The sequence below is a fragment of the Astatotilapia calliptera genome, chromosome 7, assembly GCF_964374335.1.
Source record: "Astatotilapia calliptera chromosome 7, fAstCal68.1, whole genome shotgun sequence".
NCBI lineage: Eukaryota > Metazoa > Chordata > Actinopteri > Cichliformes > Cichlidae > Astatotilapia > Astatotilapia calliptera.
The window spans coordinates 59,147,630-59,168,600 of NC_137428.1; the positions used below are offsets into that span (position 1 = coordinate 59,147,630).

At 38.6% G+C, this 20,971-nt stretch overlaps 1 protein-coding gene across 1 annotated transcript; it reads right to left on the reverse strand.

The window, feature by feature from the left end:
* Nucleotides 1-34: 34 nt before the first annotated feature.
* On the reverse strand, nt 35-20,861 carry ano2a (anoctamin 2a). The gene is made up of 28 exons (XM_026176028.2): nt 20,708-20,861; nt 16,738-16,907; nt 16,219-16,542; nt 15,043-15,138; nt 14,686-14,858; nt 14,394-14,448; nt 14,238-14,289; nt 14,085-14,140; nt 13,858-13,905; nt 13,415-13,479; nt 12,916-13,050; nt 12,644-12,804; nt 12,226-12,308; nt 10,469-10,480; nt 10,086-10,160; nt 9,932-9,988; nt 9,339-9,413; nt 8,946-9,147; nt 8,114-8,225; nt 7,357-7,414; nt 7,154-7,254; nt 6,908-7,071; nt 6,647-6,799; nt 6,386-6,438; nt 4,374-4,552; nt 2,608-2,713; nt 1,346-1,931; nt 35-1,232 (listed from the first exon to the last, which is right to left on the reverse strand). The coding sequence occupies exons 2-28, from the start codon at nt 16,882-16,884 to the stop codon at nt 574-576; spliced, it is 3,987 nt and encodes a 1,328-aa protein (XP_026031813.2). The 5' UTR covers nt 16,885-16,907; nt 20,708-20,861; the 3' UTR covers nt 35-573.
* Between the last annotated feature and the right edge of the window lie 110 nt (nt 20,862-20,971).

Here is a 20,971-nt window from a genome sequence, read left to right on the forward strand (position 1 = left end):
GGTTACTACACAACTTTACAATGAAGAACAAACATGAAAAACATGGGGGTCTTTTATTATAAGTTCATGTGTTTATATATCAAAACATCTAAAGATAAACGTAAATCTAAAAGCACATGAGCTGATTCTAGCTGCAATGAATACAGTTTCATCTTCAGCTGGCCTACAAGGCAGCACTGCTGCATGTGTTGGACTGGAAGTAACAGAGGAGCATTGGCTACTGAGATGTGAGTGTAGGCAAAAAAGAACAGCCCAAAAATATACACAGAAATAAAACAGAATACGGTCCAGTGGGTTTTTTTTCACAGGTCATAGCAAGGAGACTTTCAGAGCAGTCTTTCTCTGAATTGCCCAGCACCCCCATTGTTAGGTTTAGCCCTAAACCACTGAGCAGTATAATGAGGAGTAACATGATAAAAAGGAGTTTCCATTTATGTTTCCTTTCACACCACAGGTATATGCAGTGGGGACTGAAGGGTGTGCCTCCAGGCACAGACAGGAGAAGGTTATCTGAATAGTCCTCTCCCTCCCTCCTCCACCCTCCTTCTCTTCCACTTCGCCTTGCAGCTCTCCTCATACTGGTCTGTTGCGCTTCAGTTCACTGGGGGAAGGCGGGATACGGTCTTCCAGCTTTGTAAAGCTGGTGGAATGGCTAGGCTTTTTAGAGTGCTCCTCAGGACCCTGTGCTCTTTGTCTTGGAGGCAGGGTTAAGCACCGGGCTTTGGCCCTGGAGCGTGGCTGTTGGGGTGGAGGGCCTTTCAGCACAAACAGTTCAGTTGAGGCTTTGTGCTGTTGGGCAAGTAGAGGCTGTGTAGATGATGCGGATGCCTGTGTGTGTGTGGGAGATAATGGGCTGGGCGAAGCTGATGATGAAGGGTCCAGGGAAACCAGGGGAATAAGTGTGGACTTCTGCTGGAACCTGGTGAGGCTGGTGGAGTGGCTGGGCCTTGGCAGGCTGTAGCAAGCCTCAGCCCCTCTGTGGCGAGAAGGCAGGGTGGAGCATCGGGCCTTGGCCTTTGAGCCTGGCTCTCTGGGAGGAGGTGCAATTAATGAGAAGCTCTTAGTTTCATCATCTGTTGTTGTAATCCCTTCCGTGGAGATCTTCAGACTCTGGGATGATCCTCTTTTACACGATGAATGTGACAGAGGTTCAGCATCTTTCTGGCATTCTTGTTTGGAGCCTGAGCGGGGAAGCTCCATATCTTTAATTGTGCCCGATGAGGGTTCTTCATCTATATAACAAAAAACAAAAAAATGAATTGTACGATGCAGACAATATGTTTCACAGACAAGATGAACAAAGAAAGAAGAACTTGTGCTCTGTTATTAAATTGTCTCCTCTTACCTAAGAGGCCCAGCTCACTCATGAAGACGTCCAGATCTACAGTAAAATTTTCATTCTCAACTTCCTTTGCTTCATCTTCATTTGTTCTCTGCCCTCCTTTCTCCTTTTCATCACTTTCCTCTTGCTCAAACTCTTCCTTTCCACCTTCTTCCTTCCCATCCTCCTCCTTAACATCTCCTTCTCCTTCCTTTTCTGTTCCTTCGGCCTCTCTGTTTTCCTCTTCACCTTCATCTCCTCGCTCTTCTAGACCATTTACTCCACCTTCTACCAATACATTTCCAATCTCTGGATCACTGTCACTATCTCTGCTCCTTGCATCCAAATTGATCTCAACCCCCACCACTTCCTCTTCCTCCACTTGTACTTCTTCTTGATTTTCTGGTGGTGCCTCCACCACAATGTCTATGTTGGTGGGGAAGTAGGGGGCTGAGGGTTTTGTGGAGTGAGTTTTGGCACGTGCTTCTTGGTCTTGAGTCAGCAGAAACTCCATCAGCAACATGTTCTCTTTCTTCAGCTGTTCCCGCAGAGATCGTGGTACATCTGGGATCATCCAGGCAACTAACATGCTGAGGAACATGGCAAGGTTCTGATAGAAAAAACAAGTAACAAGAGTTTAGATTTTTATTTTTAAAGAGGGTTAAATAGTTTTGAAAGCCAAAAATGTATTTGTTAAAATAATTTTTTTAAAGGTACCTATGGTAAATGGTAAATAGCCTGTATTTGTATAGCGCTTTACTTAGTCCCTAAAGACCCCAAAGCGCTTTACACTACATTCAGTCATTCACCCATTCACACACACATTCACACACTGGTGATGGCAAGCTACATTGTAGCCACAGCTGCCCTGGGGCGCACTGACAGAGGCGAGGCTGCCTATAGGTAAGAAAGCACTATTTTGCTGGATTAACACTGAATGCCATTAGGCAGTTTGCACACTCACTGAGATCACTTTTTATTATAAACAGATAAATATCAGATAAATAGGTCTGGTCACAGTGAAATAGAGGACATATTAATATAAATTATCCAACTTAATATCAAAGACAACGCTACTGTCAGATAAAAACTATCAGCAAATATCAGAAGAGGAAAAGTTGGACTGGTGCATCTCTACTTATCTATACATTATATTAACATCCTTTGAGAAGTCACATATCAGCGGGATAGAAAGCTATTCATGGATTTAAGTAAAAACAGAGCTGGAGATACCCTTTCAGACTAAGTGTAGCATATGTCCTACTGTAGCTAAGTAATATTGATACCTGGAAGAAAATTACGAAGGCCAGTTTTGCAGCCAGGACAGACCAGTACTGTTTAGAGAAGGTGTATGAATCTGTTGCCCACGGAGGATCTCTGTAGTCTTTATACCTGACAGAAAGATACACTGTGAGTATTAGCACAGAGAAACATGTGAGAGCACGGAAAAAAATACACACAAAAAAGCTAAAAGCTATCCAAGCCAAGATTTGACAATTTCTTAAAACTCATCCTTGCACACATTTACAGTAAAAAATAAAAACAATTCAAATCCTTTCAAATCTCAAAATTGATTCTTATACTTCTTTTTCTAACCTCTTATTAATTTCCACACAAATACTCCACAAAAAGTTTTATGAATGTTTTGTAAATGCACTAAAACAAAAGCCTGAAACGTCCCATTTTATATACATTAAGCATTCAGAAGTTTCTCTCAGTACTTGGTTAAAGCAGCTTTGGCAACAGTCACGGCCTTTCTTTGGAATGATCTTACAAGTTTGGCACATGATTGTTTTGGAAGCTTCGCCTATTCTTCTTGGCAGAACTGCCTGGTGTCACTGCACAGCCACGTTCCCGTCTCTCAGGTCTTGCCTGTGGTTGGGTCATTCTAGGCCGTGTTTTTGTGTTTGGGGTGGTTATTTGTCATCGGTTGCAAAAGACTTTCACTGAAAATTAACATTTTTTTCTGCAAGCATCTTTATCACTATCCCGTCTTGTCTTCCACGCCTTGTTGTAATAAAAACAAACAAAAAACAAAACATAAACATCCCCATTGCATTACGTTGTCACGAGTGCCTTAGTCTGTACAGACAGTGTTAATGAAGTCGGATCTATTTTCTCCAAACAAAACTATAAACTGCTTGATAAGAAACTGCTCCAAAACTTGCTACACTACCACGAGGGCCTGATTGGTGGACTGCTACACCAGTGATGGTCCCATCTCCACATAAGGATCTTTCATAGTGACCACTCGCTCATTATTTAAATGTGTGAACAAGTCCACGAGGGGCTGGGAGACGATGCAGATATGCTCTCCCTGGCGCTGCGTGATTTTCTCTTAGGTGTTGAATTTCCATGCACAGCTTAAAAGACATGCATGTTAGGTTAAATGGTGATTCTAAACTGTCTGTCTGTTTCTATGTGTTGGCCATGTGATGAACTGCCAACCTAACCAGAATACACTCTGCCTCTCGCCAAATGACAAGTGAGATAGACTGAGAGAGGAATAATCCGTTAAGAAAACTGCTGGCTGTGTGGCTGAATGGATGGATGGAAATTTTGAAGCGGATACTGGATGGATATGAGCATGAATCACAGTATGTCCCTCAGCGTCTGCTCTGTGATAAGCCACTGCTCTTCCAGTATCATACAGGATACGCTACGGTTTGGCCTTCAATCTGACATCCACCATCAACAGGAAGAATTTATATCGACAGGTGTGTGCCTTTTCATATAGGCTGTACCCAGTTAAGTTGCTGAAACATCTCATTAATTTTAACAGGATGCGCCAGAGCTCAATTATAGCCCTGTAAGGTCTGAATACTGAAGTAAATTGTTATCTTTAATACATTTAACAATACCTTCAAAAAAAGTTTGCTTTGTAATTTTCAAGTATCCATGAAGACTGATGAAAAATGAATCTGACACATGACAAAATGTGGAAATCTTGAGGAAGTCTTTTTGTATATGTTCCAGGTAAAGCGCTAAGCTGCTGGACTAAAGGATTTAAAGAAAGTTCCAGGTAGGTCAAGGTTAATAGAGTGACTCTGACCTGCACATGGATACTCCAGTGATAAGGGTGGTGTTTGGCGCTGTGCCAGAGGGGAAGTTGCTGACATCGAAGTAGGACAGCGAGTGCTCCGTGTATCCGCTCATGGTGCCATTAGCGCTGTACATGTACTGGTAAACCATTCGTGGAACAAACTCTGATGTGAAGGAGATGACAAATGCCTAGAAAGACAAACAAGGGGTGAAAGTTACATTAGCAATAAATAACTTTATGGTCCAATAATAAGAATAACGTAACATTGGTAATACTGTCTACTTTTTTGTCTGTAGCTTTTAAAGAAATATTACACTTTAAAAATAATTTGGTGTTTTAATTAAATTTTTGATTTATGTCTGTGTTAAAATATTACAATATGTGATTTGAACAATTATACCTGAGCCATCAAATTGACAAGATTTGTCAAATATATTATTGTCAGGAAGGGTTTCTGGTGTAATCTGCCAAAATAAACACGTCGAGCTGTGGCATCCCTTTGAGAATAAATTAGCCGAAAGCAGTTTATATATAGATCCAAGCACCACAGATGAGTGCTCCACCACACAATAAAGGATAGTGGTAAGCAGCATGTTTTGTTTTAAAAAGTGGGGTTTTTTTTCACCATTTAAAATGCAATAATATCTACATAACTATCAAACATACAATAAACGTGACATAACAAAATGAATTGTAGACAAAATCTAAAAACATATATATAAAGAAAGTATTATTCCCCTGATGTTTTCATATTAAAAAAGTGTATTATTTTGAAAGAAAAAATGATAGTGATGACATCACTCAATTCCCAGCATTTCCTCTGACATATTTACTGAATTGCTCGCAATAAGACCAATGCCTCTTTTCATTTATAAGAACTTTTCTCTTTTATTTTATAATTTCATAAAAAAGGTTTAGTTTAAGATTTTACCTTACCTTTAGTGAATTGTAAGAAAAAGAACAAAATAAAAACTGATTAAATTAATGACTCCAATTTACAGAAAACATTTCTTTCTCATTATTAATCCTCCTTTTGTTTGGTATCTCCAAACTGAGTGGGGCTTTTTTTCCGATCACATCAAGCAAGGTGTTTAATATTTGATTTCGACACATTAGTAATTAGTAACTGTGTGGGTTAGGATATACAGGATTGCGTTATTATTCATTTTTAACTGTAACTCTAATATTTATATTGTTATTAGCAAATGCACAAATAAACAAATGTCAAACAGCCACAAGCTGAACAAACCAAACTGTAAATAATAAAATGAAATCTTGTTTCCTTATCCTAAAGAGGCTGAGGAATAATATTTTGTAAAGCCTTTAAACTTGCCAAAAGAATATGGTAACACCAGTGACAAGATGAGTGACAAATAAAAAAGGAAATCAGTATTTTTAAAAATTTAATTTGTTGCATGTCTGTTGTGAAATTTGTAGACCTCTAAAAGAGCCAACCAAAAAAGTCCCGACTATTTCAATTTGCAACTTACATTATATATTATATTATATATTATATTATATTGTATTATATTATATTATATTATATTATATTATATTATATTATATTATATTATATTATATTATATTATATTATATTATATTATATTATATGTTTAAAAGTACACTTTGTTACAACTGTTCCACATGTGTTTGCAGCATTTCTATGCTATGACACAGAAATGCTGCAAACCAGCATCAAAGTGAAAGGAGGAAGATTTTAAGTATACTGCAAATTCAAGTATATGAGCAATTAAAATAATTTAAAGCTGCATTAAAGTTGCTTTTGAGCTCAGAGACCTGCAAATTATGCCACACCTCTAGCTGCCATAGAGTGCCTTGTTACAATATTATGAATTTCAGTAAACAGAATTTAATTCGATGGACTGAACATTTGCACTTATTCAGCAAGGACATAGCAGCAGCATTAAGTTGCAGTTAAACTGGAGTTCCCTTCAGTATACACTTCTCTGCCAGAAGTCAAAGGTTATAGAGAGAAGACTCATACACGCACACACACTTACATTGGTGATGACAGAGAATTTGCTGATTCCACAAAGGATGTTGTACCAAATCCCTGGAGATAGCATGCACATGAAAAGAGACAAAGGGGAGGAAAGAAGTGTGTCAATCCATGTGTATCAATGTGTGTGGGCATGCGTGTATTCATGTAAAAGAAAGGAAAGAAAAAGAACTTGATTAGAAATTTAGGGATAGGGTTTTTTTTAGTGTCACATTCACACAGAGGAAGACAGAGAGGACATGAGCACATGTGAAATCTGTACCTATGTCTTTGCACCTCACAGCATCGGGACGCCGGATTTCGGTGACAAATTTTGCAGCGTCGAGGCGAATCTCGATGACATTGTTGAGCAGCGCAAACGCTGGTGCCAGCGGGAAGGAGGCCACAAACAGAGTCACAAACCCATACTGGATTACTGTATATGTCAAGACATGCACACATGGTTACATGTTAATGCAGGTTCGTTGCAGTATTGAATGATTTTGTGAATAAATATATATCCAAGGGACCAGAAGAGACTTACTCATTTCCATGTATTCTGGACTGACACCTTCAAACGGTTCGAGGGTGAAATCCTTGTCAAACTGCTGTTTCGGTCGCTTCTCCTCTGTTTCACTGTCCTCATCTTCTGCTCCTCTATTCTTTCCTTTTTGTTCCTGTATTGTTCTGTACATCTTTTTCAACTTACTGTAAAACAGAAAAGATATATTTACAGAGTCAAATTACAGATTCAAATTCTGTACATTAAGCAGTATCTGGGAACACTTACGGTACGAGTATCTCAAACACATTGTTTTGGATGAGTTGTTTTCCGAGCATGATCATGCTGAGCTGGATGCACAGCTCAATGAGGCAGCCAGGAGGGGCGCACTGTAGAAGGCAAAACACACATTTACATAAAAGACTACAGATCATTTATCTTACACGTACATACACAAAACAATAATCACTGATGTGTGTAGTGCAACAAACCTCCTCCATGCGATAGTCTCCAAAGACATAAACATAATCGCCAGGCCGCCCAGCAAACCTGTATGAGGAGAGGACCAAGTCACGTGATAAAGGAATGAAGACACACAGTGCAGAGTGAGTAGGACAAACTCATCTCAGCAAACTAATCATGGGGCAAAGAGTATGTTTGTGTGAGACAATATATATGAAATGTAGCATATGAAGAGGAAATATATTTAATTTGAATGCAATTTTCCATTCCTTTGCTAAGTAAATACATTAACCATATAGGAAGAGAAAGATTGTGTTGCCTTATGCAATTTCAACAGCTTAATTTCTATCATACTCTGTCACAGTCTGCATAACTATTGCCATTAAAACTGTATAAAAATGTATTCTTTCACCATTTTTTAACTAAACACTGGCATAAGTGAGATGACAAAAGATTGAAAGTGATAGTACTCCATTATGACTTTGTGGTCACTCGCATTTTTCCCTGTTGGCTGTATCTTGGGCAGCAAAAGACGGCAACAGGTTAACCTGCACTCGACCCATGATTACAGCCTTCCCTGTTTGCTTCACAGCCATTGGATACAAGCCAGACATTAGAAAAGTATCTCTCCTGCAGTGCTAATTTTAGAAAACTGGTGACAATCAAAATGGTTAATTATCTCTACCTGTGAGACGACAGACAAAGAATAAAAATGCTGTGTAGTCCCACATCAAATGGGACCCCAGGTCACTTTATGAGCTTGTGAAGAAAGACAAAAATACAGACCTGCCCTTGAAGAAGGCCACATAGAAAATTGGTGCAAAGGCGTTCATGGATTTGAGGAAGAAGGACTTGAATATTAGTCTCTCTTCAAACTCCTCCGTTGTCTTTGGAAGTTCTGTTGAGACATGACTTAATTCTATTAATTCCAATTACAACTTTAAACACATCACCTGCATCATCAGTTTCTTTATACTGGTTACGTTTCACTAACAATATCACCAAGACCTGTTGTACTAAAATACATGGTGAAGTATCTAATCGTGTTAGATGATACAGTTAGTTACATGAAAATTAAAACTCAAACAGCAGAAGGCTTAAAGACAGATCTTGTAAAACAGAGTGGACAATGTTAGAGCTGTCTCAACAACAGTGACACCGTTATAATCAGTAAAGATGTTTCTAGAATAGAATCACTGTGGCTTCGGGTGGTTTTCATCTCTGTGCTGTGTTGCCAGTTTTGTGTTCATACATATAAAGATAGATCACATGTGTGTCTTCACACCTCACCTGCTTAGGATGAGGTTATGTGCTGGAGTGTGAGACTGTAGCCTCAGGTTTATACTGTCAACTGATAATTTTGTGACAATGAGTTTCAGGTAACACAAAAGTAATGTAACAAGTACTGTAATGAATTACTTTCTCCAGGGAGTAATCAAGTAATATAAATTCAGGAAAATGCGGTAATGTGTAATGCCTTACTTTCTTGAGTAGTAAATTATGTTTGCTGGTGAGTGTCCAGTTTTATAACTTGTTTTACCTTCAAGATTTTACTGCTTTCTGTCTCCAATTTAAACAATTTCAATGATTAAACTTTCTAACAGCATTAAAAAAGTACCAAGCTCAGTTAGCCACACGGCGATCGCTCCGTAGACCTCTTCCAACACCAGAACAACCAGCATATTGAGGATGATGCCTGTGGTTGTGACTGTCATCCTAACGCTGGCCTTGGCCTCCGGATCAGGGTTCATGGACCACACACTCAGCATGCAGATGCGGTAAACTGCCACCCCGAACACCGCTGAGAAGGTGATGAATATCTGAAGACACAAAAAGTTTATAAAAACTTTAAAGTTTATATTAAAATATAAAAACCTTCTGATTACTGTTAAATACAAACAAATAAAAATACAAATAATGATAATAATAATAATAATCTCCCTTAAGAAATCAAATCAACAAAAAAGAAAGATAGAAATGTGAGAATAAGAAGAAAGTATGATTGCAGTACCAGCAGTAGTAAGGTGGATATATTGATGAGATAACCTGGCATGTGATCCTCTATGTCCAGTGACTCGGGCTCTTGCTGCCAAGAAAACATGCATATTATTTTTGTTCTCATCATCGGTATATGAGTTAGCACTGTGCATTAATGCACTGCACATGTTCTACACACACACATGCACACACGTTTTTGTTTCTGTCTGGCAGGTGCGTGTTTGCCATCTCAAAGGACAGAAATCCCCTCCCCTTCTTCCTCTGCTCCCTTTTCCCTCTCCAACAGTAATCTGGGCTAATCTCAGGCAGGTAAGCTGCTTTGGACTCAACCATCCACAGTAGGTGTAGGGGGGTTTATTATGAACCAACATAAAGTCATACACACACAGGTAGTCTATATTAAATCTACAATATATGAAAAACCCAGATAAACTGTAAGATTTGCTTTTCTGGCAGTAATTCACTTAACTTCATTGAGAATAAAGTAAATCGGGGAGTGACATTATCTGCTAGCAGTAATGAAAGAAGTTTAAATACAGCCCTGCCCTTTACCCCCAGCAGCTCTGTCCACATAATGTCCTGTCACTCAGGGCAGTGTAGTGATACCTGGTAGGCCAGCATCTGGTCTGTTTCTCCATCTCTACCGTCCCCAGACTGAGTCATCTGCAACAGAGGAAAAAAGACGCAGTGAGTGAGTGAAATCTGTGTCTTTTGTGTGGCAAGTTATAAAACTGAATGTGAATAAAAACACACATTATACCTTGTTTGCAGACTGTGCTTTCATCTTGGCTTTTTTCTCCTGCAGTGCTTCTTCATATTCAGGTCTCAGCTCCTCCTGCAGTACACACACACACACACACACACACACACACACACATTTAAAACACATGTACTAATGTCTGGCATCTGCCATTACAAAACCATTTATTTTGTGTGAATTATTTACACCTTTAATGTAAGTGATTTCAATCTGCAACTGTGACCATTAACTGAGTTTTTCAATTGCTGATGTTTAGTATTAAAATTCTTAACTGTAGATACACAACCCATTAAATGCCAACACATTAAAACATTAACAATGAATTTATTTCACAATGCATAAAAAATGGCTACAGAAACTTGCGGGTAAAGAAACCTGCCCACCTGGACTCGCTCCTTCGGGCAGGAGACAAAGTGACGAATGAAAGAGGCAGAGACAGATATGCACACACAGTTAGAAAGGGAAGAGAGAGAGTAAGAAAGATTAGCTGTTTTCATAAATGAATGCTGTTCATGAACTCTGTAACACACAACAGATAATTCTCTGTGTTATATATTTATTCAAAAATAGTTCATTTGAATAAGAATTTGGAAAAAAAAAAGATGGATGGACGGTTCTGGGGAGGGGCCACATGTCGTTGCTATGAATTTCATGAATTTCAACTATTTCTAAGACACACTCATTGGCTAGTTTATTCAGTACACCTTGCTAGTCTCTGGTAAAGACCCACTTGAGCCTTAGACTTAACAAGATGACAGAAACCTTCCTGAGAGATTTTGGTCGATATCAACATGACAGCATCACACAAGTTGCTGCAGATTTGTCGGCTGCAAATTCAACATGGCAATCTCCCATCCCACCACATCCCAAAGGTCCCCAATTGAATTGAGATCTGGTGTCTGTGGAGACCATTTGAGCATAATGAACCCCTCGTGATGTTCAAAAAACCAGTATGAGATTATTTAAGCTGTGGGCCATGGCATGTTATTCTGGGGGAAGCAGCCATCAGAATAACATGGTCATAAAAGGATAGACTTATATTCAGGCAGGCTGTGGTGTTAAACAATGCTTAAGTGGTACTAAGGAGCTAAACGTGTTCCAAGAAGATATCACCTACATCATTAAACTGAACCGTTGACACAAGGCATGACAGAGTCTTTCTGTTGCTCATGTTTCAAAATCTGACCCTGCCATCCAAATGTTGCAGTAGATATGGACCATTTTTTTTTCTACTGTGCACCTTTGGTGAGCCCAGAGTAACTGCAGCCTCAGTTTGTAGTTCCCAGCTGACAGGAGTGGCAGCTATCCACTTCAAGGTTTGATGTGTTGTGCACTCAGAGATGCTCTTCTGCATTCCTTGGTTGTAACAAGTCGTGATTTGAGTTACTGTTGCCTTTCTGACCTCTGGCATCAGTATGGCATTTTCTGGATATTTCTCTTTTGGACTTTTGGATCCTTCTCTTTAAATTTTAGAAATGTTTGCGGGCGAAAATCCCAGTAAAAAACTAAAGTAAACAGTTTTTGATACTTGGACCTGGATCTTGGATCTGAGATCTATAACCATGACATGTTTAAAATCACTTTATTCCCCATTCTGTTTGAATTTTAGCAGAGCATGTTGCCTAACGTCTATATGTTTAAATGGATGGAGTGGACGAATGGAGCTGATGTTATGCGATTGGATAGCAGGAGTACCTAATGAAGTGGCTGGTCAGGGTACATTCTCATGTACGTCCGCTGGATAATCTCAAGCGAAGTTCAAACAGCTATAGTTGTTCTAGGCTGTGTCTGTGTATGTTATGACCCTGCTTTGTCATACTATCCAGGAAATACCCTTTAAGAACTCGCCAATCCCATTACCACACTTAACACCCTAAACACATGGATACATGGGTGCCTACAGGTATGTGTATGTAGGGGATGGGCGGTGTTCTGAAACAAATGATAATCTACAAGGTAAACCACAACTTATCCCTGCCGTCAAGTGTCAAGAGGTTAAAACTCTGGGCTTGACTTACATGGGTTATAAAAATAGAAAGTGAAAAAATAAAATTATGTAATAATTTGATTGATTTTCATTTTCAGTTATTAGAGCATAGTTTTTTTTTAATTGTACAATATGCCAAATCTACTTCATTACCTCCTCATCCTCGAGGCTCGTCAGGTCCCACGTATGTTTCAGATACATCTGCCGCCTTTTCCAGTGCTCAAGAAACCATGCAGCTACAAAAAAATGAACATAAGGAATTCAGAGAAATTAAAAAAAATATAACCATTTAAAAAAAATTATTTGCATTCACTAGGTTAAAAAAAATCTATTTTGGCAGGAAATTTATTCACAAACATATCCTAAATGTGAATGTGTTCAGAAAATTAAATAAGCCTGTTTTTTTACAAAATAAGTAGCTTCATATCTTAAAATGTATATCTGGGTAAACTGAAAGTTGAATTAAGAAATCTAAGTGTTTATTAAATGTCTGTCTATCTACTGGAGTTGCTGTGTTAAAACTTACTGCGTATGCTGTAACAGGGATATGCATTAAAGTGTGTATAGTTACCCCACAGAGACATGAAAATAGCAAAGAGGACAGTGGCTCCATTGTCAAACAGGTATGAAGCTCGGGCCAATGAGCACACCGAACTCAGACGCCAGTAGTCGCACACGCCATCACAAAGTGGACACATGGTGATGTTCAAGCTGTCATTACACGTCTCCTGACTTAAATACACATGTTAAAACAGCACATGCATAATAACATTAACACTGTGTGTCAGTAATACACTTTTGATAAGCACAAACAGATTTGAAGACTAATTAGTATCTACCCACCTTGGCACATTGGTATCCACAGTAAGTATGCCGTATAGGAAGACAATGATGCCCAGTACTGAAGGAGGGATGAGGAGCTGAGTATAAACACCCAGCCATGCAAAATACAACCCAATCTGTTCTCCAAAGTACTTTCTGTAAACAAAGGAGCAACGTGCAGGCTATACATTTTTGTCAAGTGGAAATGTGAAGAGCCAAGGACATATGCTATTTTAGACTCAAGCGGTGTTCAATTTAAAAACACAAGAAAAAACTGATCTCACCTGAGAAACATTAGAAACCTTAACGTTTACTTGGCACATCTATGAACTTTATTATTAATAGTAGAATTAGTACTTTTAGTTTAAAACTTTGACTTGGCATCTCATCTATAATAATAATAATAATGATAATGGCAAGCCTTAAACACCTATATTGTTTCTTAAAGATCAGTATTAGTGGCTGTAATGAACAATACACTAAAAGCTAAAGCTATAGCTAGAAATTCATAGCTCAGTACCTGATAAGATCTACAGGCTGGTATTTATGCATGACTCCATAGTTAGCCCATTCTTCATGGAGGAGCTGAAAGATGCACAAGAACATGACAGAAAAGTTTATAACAGTTAATAACTAAAATGTCAGATGCAATGTTTTCAGGCCTTTCATTATAAATGTCAGACCTGTGGACCTCACCCAGGGTGTTGATAGTAAATAATCAAACTGTATTAAGATTTGATTATGTATGAAAGAACTCAAACTACTGGATCACATATAGATTTGTACATTGTATTATTTTTAAAATATGTTAGCGCCTAAGCGCTCTGAAGCTTGGTTAGCAACAGCAAAGATTTTATCCCTTAAATGAATGTATCACCTCCATCGACGTCATCAAGGATGTTCCAGAGGGAAAAAACATTTTGTCAACACATGCTTATCCACATCCAGTTAGAGAAAACTCACCTGTCTATCATTTCTCTGATCTTTCCGTCCTCTCCTTGTGAATGACCCCTAAAACAGAAAAAGTGATCAGCTCTTTATAAGACACATAGTGGTTTACTTTAAATCATATTAAATCCACAGGATTGAGTGAAGATGAGGTTTTTAGGAGTTGTACATTTTTTTGTTACTTATATACAGTAACTGAGCAGAACAAAAGCACTTCAAGCAGAGGTCTTCATTTTACTTACGTCATGCAGAGGGAAAGCAGCAACATAGACACCCCGAGCCAGTAAAGAGTTGATGCCTTACAACACAAGAAGGTAATGTAACACACAGGCAGTTTAGCTACGACTGTCAGCATGACTCTGAACAATATGAAACAGAAAAAAAGTAGATCTCACCGGTAGTTTGGCAAGAGTGTCTGCAAGTAGTACGTGAAATAATCTCAGCTACCTAGAAGCACACGTAACATAGTATAGAAATTTTAAGTGAGCTCATTTATATTTAAACTTTAGATTTCAGAATCTTTTTTTCATGACAAAAACTCCCGGACTCACTATTCTGCTCCGCGTCGCATTGTCAAACAGAGTCTCTGTTGACTTGATGTCATAGCTGTAGGGACAAAATAAATTAGGGTTAAAAATAAAGGCTGTTCTCAAAAGTTTTGCGAATGGCAAGTTCCTTTTTTGCGTGTTTCAGTGGCATACAAAGTTCTGAATTATCTTTATATTAAAATATAATACCTACTGAATACCACTTTGATTTTTCAGTCACCAATAAAACTATGTGTGTCCAAAGCTAAGATTGTCCTTATTATTCACCAGTAAGTGTGATCATCTATGTACTCACAGATGGAGTTTGTCTCTGATAAAAGGGTGTTTGAGGGTTTTAAAATTGACGCGTGTCTGGGAGTCCCTCTGGATGTCAAAATCGGGGACGTCCGGCTGAAATGGTGTGTTGATTTTAGTGGCAACAGAATCCCACATCCCAGCAATGCCTGTCCGTTTCCGCAATTCACATTTCTACAGAAAGACGACACACATGAAAAACATTTTGATCAAAGCTACTTGGTCATTTTCCACAGTTTTCCAAACTGCAAGTCCCCGAACCAAATTAAAAATCTCAAAAAAAAAAGCTCAAAATGTACTAAATAAAACTGGAATTTCACTGACCAAGATATGTTACTGACTGCGTGAAACTGCTGACCTTTTTTACTGCGACTTTGATCTTCTGCAGCTCCGCTTCTCGGCTCAGTATTGACCATGGGATGTGCAGTCGAATAAACCCCATGCCGTTTGACCTCTGCACATCAGCACACATATTGCCAGAGAGAGTCATTAGAAATGTGAAGATGGCAAAAAATTACATTCATAACTAAAATATATGCTTCTCTAAACCTGTCAGGATGACACATTTGATTATATTTGATGAAGCTGTTTTGTAAGAAATCCCATTATCACAAATCCAGGACCACTCAATCCTGCAAAGTATGGAAAACTGCAGATAACTGTTGGGACGCTTTCCTGCAAATTGCAATGATGTACCCAATTATCGGTTCTGATAATACGAAATGTGGTCAGTTACTGAGCTTCTTGAGCTCTGTCTTCCTGTCTGCCAAAGCAATTACTGCAGTGACCACATTGCTAGGCAGGTACAGCATCACAAGCTCAAACATCACCTCCCAGATATGGCTATGTTGTGCATTTACAGCAGTAAATCCGTAACAGCCTTTTTCACATGTATCCTGAGCCTCAATGGGGACAAGTAATGAATATTGTAAAACATAATAATGTTATTGCTAGCTTTAATAACAAAAAACCTTTCGATGTTATAGCTAAGACATGATCAAGCACACTATTCCTTTACATATAAATACTTACTAGTCGCAGCCAAATACATGTATGTGGCAGCCAGCACACGCTTCACAGTATTAACTCACTGTTTAATAAGGTCCTATAATCTGGCCTTTGGCTTCGCCCTTACAATCAATGCTCTTAATCCCCATGTAAAACAGCAGCCAATTTAACCTACGAGCTCTGCACAATCAAATAGACAGACAGAAAAATCACACACTAAATGCATTTATGTGCAAAGACACAAATAGGATAGAAACAAACCCTTTGTACATTGTGTTCATGAAAAAACAAATCCGGCACTATTTTGTTGTTAGTTGTGTATTTTTTAATTTATTATTCAATCATACACCACTGAAATTAAGCATTCTATTGTGCAGACGAGGCTTCTAGCTTCAGCGGGCAGGCTTATGGTTTACCTGCTGGGCAGCTGTCCAATCATAGGATTTGTGGTCGAATCACTTAAGGGCAGTCCAAAGCTGTAAACAACAATATTCACTGTGAAAGCTCTGTAAAAGCACATACACACCTCCTTATCACGCTCAATCTGTAGCCCAGCCTCCAGCAGGCCTGCTTCAAACTCCTCCCTCATTAAAGCTTTTTCCTCCTCAGTAAGCTTAGACTCTTCCGCGTCTCCCGCATGAGCTCCCGGCTCCCCAGACTCTGCTTCCGCTTCCCATCGACCTTGTATCGGGATTGGCATTGGTATAGGTATCGGTAGACTCCCGTTAGATGAAAGGGAAAGACGCGACTTTGATGTTCTCCTTTTTTTGTATTTGTAGCAAAGCACGTAGTCCACTTTCCTCTTGCCATCAGCAAAAAAAAGCCCAGGGCCAAGCTCAATGCCAGACTCCTACCAAACCAGAAAACAAATATTATAATTTGGCTGAGTGATGAGATAAAGGCTGTGATTTTAGGGCGAATACTGTACAGGCAACGTGGCAACAGTTTAAATGTGACATCTCCAGAATAAGAAAGCAGAGCTGTAGGAGGAAAAGATGCGCTACAGACGTGGGATGTTAAAGCCAGCGTTCAGGTGCAACCATACCGGAGGTGGAGGCTCGTCATTGTCATCGAGGTTGACAGGGCCTCCATTGGCGGCGTCAAGTCCGAGCCCAGACAGTGATCGGGCCAATGAAATAAGCTTCTGTGAGTGAAAGGACGATGACTCACTCATTGCTGTGGTTAAGGGCATACATTCGTTTCCGTTTCATCCCTCTGTGGGCACATGAAAGAGAAAACAAGAGTTAAGTGTTGCCAAAGGCCTGCCAGGAGAATATTAATATATAACTTAATGCAACTGTTTTGTGCTCTCATTCCTGTAAGTAAAACTTATAAGTATAACTTATAAAGTGATGACATGTTATCTAACATTCATTAGACCTCCTAATTAAAAGAACAAGGAAGCGAGTCAAGGTTTATTTTAATTTACCTTTAATTATTATGTTTTTTTTAAATGCCCATTTAATTATATATCAAGTCAAGAAGACTTTTTTTTTGTCGACCTAACAATATACACTCATGTATACAATGGGATAAAAAATCATTATTGTATGGGAAAAAACAAATAATAAAACTGAGGCAAATGTTGTCTTCTCAGTCTTTTTGCAGAAAATATGAAATATTTAGATTGATCCTTAATTTAAGGTCAAATAATATATCTGAGAAAACAGTAGGGGCTCTTTCAGACTGACAGATAAACTCAAAGCCAAAATTAAGCTGTCTTGTCTCCCTTTTTTTTACTCAATTGAAGCTGTAGGCTCAGATTAAGCCCACACTGCAATCCAAGCAGCACAGGCTGCAATCTGTTGGGACAATTTGGTCGCTGAGCTCAGACTCTGGTGCTAAAGAATGAAGCGGCATCTCGAAAGACTGTGACTCACACTCTCGCTATTGCTGTGAATCCCTTGAATTCACAGAAATAAAATATGGAGTCATTTCTTTGGCTTGACTTGGAACTCTACATTAACTTTTCAGCACAATGTAGACTTTTACACAGCTCTTTTTGAGGCTTTTGGAAGGTTTTTTTTTTAAGTCTTTTTAGAGCAGATCAGGTGAGGCATAGCAAAGAGCAACAAAGTCAGCTATAAGAGTTAGACATTGTGATCACCAACCCAGGACAGTGAGGTTTGTGGCCCATGTGAAACCAAAAGGCGAATTTGACCTTTGCTTTGAGCACGTTTGTGCATACTAATGCACTGAAACAGGATCAGAGCTCGTAAGATTAAATACGTCAATTTCACTTTCATTATTATTGTTTTCTTCGAGCTTCAGTTATTCAAAAGATGTAACAGTCCATTTAGTTTTTCTTAAACGTAAATTGAAAAAACAAACACATTTTATAATAAACTATGACTAATATTTTAACAGCGGCTTTACATTTCACTCTGCACAGCCAAGAACAGCATCATCCTTTCATCTCTGTCTGATGAATTCTCCTAAAAAAAAGTGTTTAATAAGTATAATGCTTTCTGTTTTTATTCCTCCCTTCTATCCCCTCACAGGAAAATGTTTGAAAAAACTAGCATTGCTGAACATAGTAGTATAAGATCACATGTCAAAAAAACTGACAAAAAACAGTTACAGTCCATTTCGATGCAATATAATATTGTCCATGTGCTTTGAGATACTATTATATTTATGTTTCTGAAACTGATAAGAGGTTAAAACATGTCAAATCTGAAAAAATCTTTCTCTATTTAAAAACTTTTATGTTGTCACCAAAACATCTCAATATGTGTTTTGATTTGAAATCTTTATTCAGTCTGAGTGATTTTTTAAGCAATATGTAGTTTTTCCCCCCTGCATGATCAGTACAGTACATTTTCTTTATCACTATTTGTATATTGTCATATTTTTAATTATCATAGCATGTTTTTCAGTGTAATTTGCTTAGTTAGGGCTATAATTGATGTGCTACTGTATAAAGATGTACAATATAAAGAAAAAATTTTTTTTACTCAGATGCTACGCTAAAAAAATGTTTTGGGGGTCAGGGGATCTTCTTCTGTTTTTTCTGGAGTTTTGGTTGCCAACTGATGATGTTTTGTTATAATTCCTTTCATCTGTTGACCAATTAGAGCTTCAGAAAAACAATGCCAGCTATTTCTTTTCCTTGGAAAATTACCTGAAGGATTGAACACAACATTTTTAAAATTTAAATTTTTTAAATATTAAGATTACTTCTTGGAACCGAAAATGGTCACAATGTTTGCATCATGATTACACTTTGTATGTTGGTAAAATTGTATTAAAGTCCTACCAACCTAAAATACTAAGCCTCCAGTTACACAATTACACTAACAGCCAACAAACCAGCACGAGTACAACAAAAACGACAACAACTTCAACAGTCAATCCCCTTACACATATACACAAACATCCACGATAATCCCAGTTATCCAAGAGTCAGCAAACACAGCTTGACACACACTGGCAAGACATTGCAGGTAAAATTGCAGGTTACTTTCTTTTCTTCTGCATTTTTAGCACAAAGTAAACATTCAAAACAGATATTGATGTTCCTGTTTGACTACACATGGTCTATTGGACATTTATGATTGGTCTGTTTAATTATGTAATGTAGGTAGGGTGTTTTAGATTTCTCTCTAATAATTTTGCAAACGGGTCTGGTTTGTTGTTTTAATTTCATTTCCATTGGATGTTCCATATTTTGAGCCCTATTCAATTAGCTTATTAGTCATAGTGCCATTTCTTCTGTGGCTGAGATTCTTGCTAAAACTGTTCATATATAATAATATTTATGCACACTTTGCAGTTAACCGAATTAATCATGTCCCATTAACATACCACAGAGGTCCATCATTAATCTGCTGGAAATATTAAGCCTGGAGCTTGGGTGCTGGACCACATCTAAAACTCCTTTCTGTGTGACAATTAAGATTTAGATTCACACAGGTCTCCTCTTTCCTCTCGTAGATCCTGAAACCTTCCCCACACTTCTGTCATCATCTAAAGCCACCACTGACATCAGTTTCCCCCTCCCACAACACTCTTATAGATGTATGCCTCTTTCCAGCTATTAGGTCAAAACTAAGACCTCAGATCTAGAAAAACAAAAACAAAATACAACTGGATTAAAAAAAAATTGGTCAAGAAGTTCTCTTCTAAGAGAATATTATTCCCCCAAATTATCCTTTTTGGATTTCATCTTTTAATCAATAAATTAGCATCTTAATGATAGTGTGGTGATTGCCCCTGACTACTAATATTCTCCTCATGTTTTATTTATTTGAATATTTTTTACTGACTTTTATCCCCCAAGTCTGTTTTATGACGTATTTGTCCTCCTTTCCTGGTAACTTTAAAGCAGGCACCGGAGGAGTGACAACAGAATTGCGTGTGTCTCAGCATGGGGCTTATAGGCCTGTAAGCTTGCTGACAGCTCAACCCGAGACGCCGGGGGTCAGATGTACCTGCACACTAACTTTAATGTGGCGCTGCTCTAATACTGTCTCTCCTGAAGCACCCACCCATCGCTAATTTCAAAGAACCGCTTGTTACTTTCCAGCACAACAACAGCAAGGAGAGCTCAAAATGACTTGCATCAAACTTTCACTCGAGCCTACAGACTATCATTGAAGCCTAAATCTAAATCAGCATAAAAACATCGACAAGAGACGTCATCAAATTATCTAATTTTCATTTTGACTAATTAATCCCTGGGCAGTTGCTTTGGTGATTCGATAAATATGTTTAATTGGATGCTCGTTGGCGCAACAGTTGTGCGCACGCAGATGGTGGTTTGGGGAAAAAAACACAGTCTCAGCACACTGACACGCACCACTACATCCATCGGGGGATTTCAACAGTAGCAGTAGCTCAAATCATGGGTATTGTAAACACTTGCAAATAAATGAGTGGTAAAGTCCAAATGACCCTTATAAATCGGACACCATAGGATATACCTGTATATGCCTCAGTGCTGGATAGCAAAATGATGCGCGCTTTTTTTAAAATTTGCACTTCCGATGAAAGAAAGCGAAAAGAGGACTCACCAGTACTCGCGGAGGATCAGGTCTTCGCCAGGGAGATGATTGACAAGACGCGCGATTTGCACAGCCTGAGGGGCTGAGATGGTGGACAATCCGCGCGCGCTCCCGCAACCCCTGGCTTATTGCGCGAGCACAAGACGGCTAATTCCCTGACCGTTCCATACTGAACGGAAGGAAGGTGTGAAGCATATTACTGGATACAAGAGGGGTGTGTGAGTGTAGCTGTGTGTGTTTGTAAGCTAAGAGGGAAAGGGTTTACAAGTGACC

Coding starts and splice junctions, on each gene's coding strand:
- ano2a (XM_026176028.2), bottom strand. CDS start 16,884: ATGCCCTTAACCACAGCAATGAGTGAGTCATCGTCCTTTCACTCACAG. Junction 14,859..15,042: donor TCAAAGTCGCAGTAAAAAAG/GTCAGCAGTTTC, acceptor GTCTTTCTGTAG/AAATGTGAATTGCGGAAACG. Junction 12,805..12,915: donor GTGGATACCAATGTGCCAAG/GTGGGTAGATAC, acceptor TGTGTATTTAAG/TCAGGAGACGTGTAATGACA.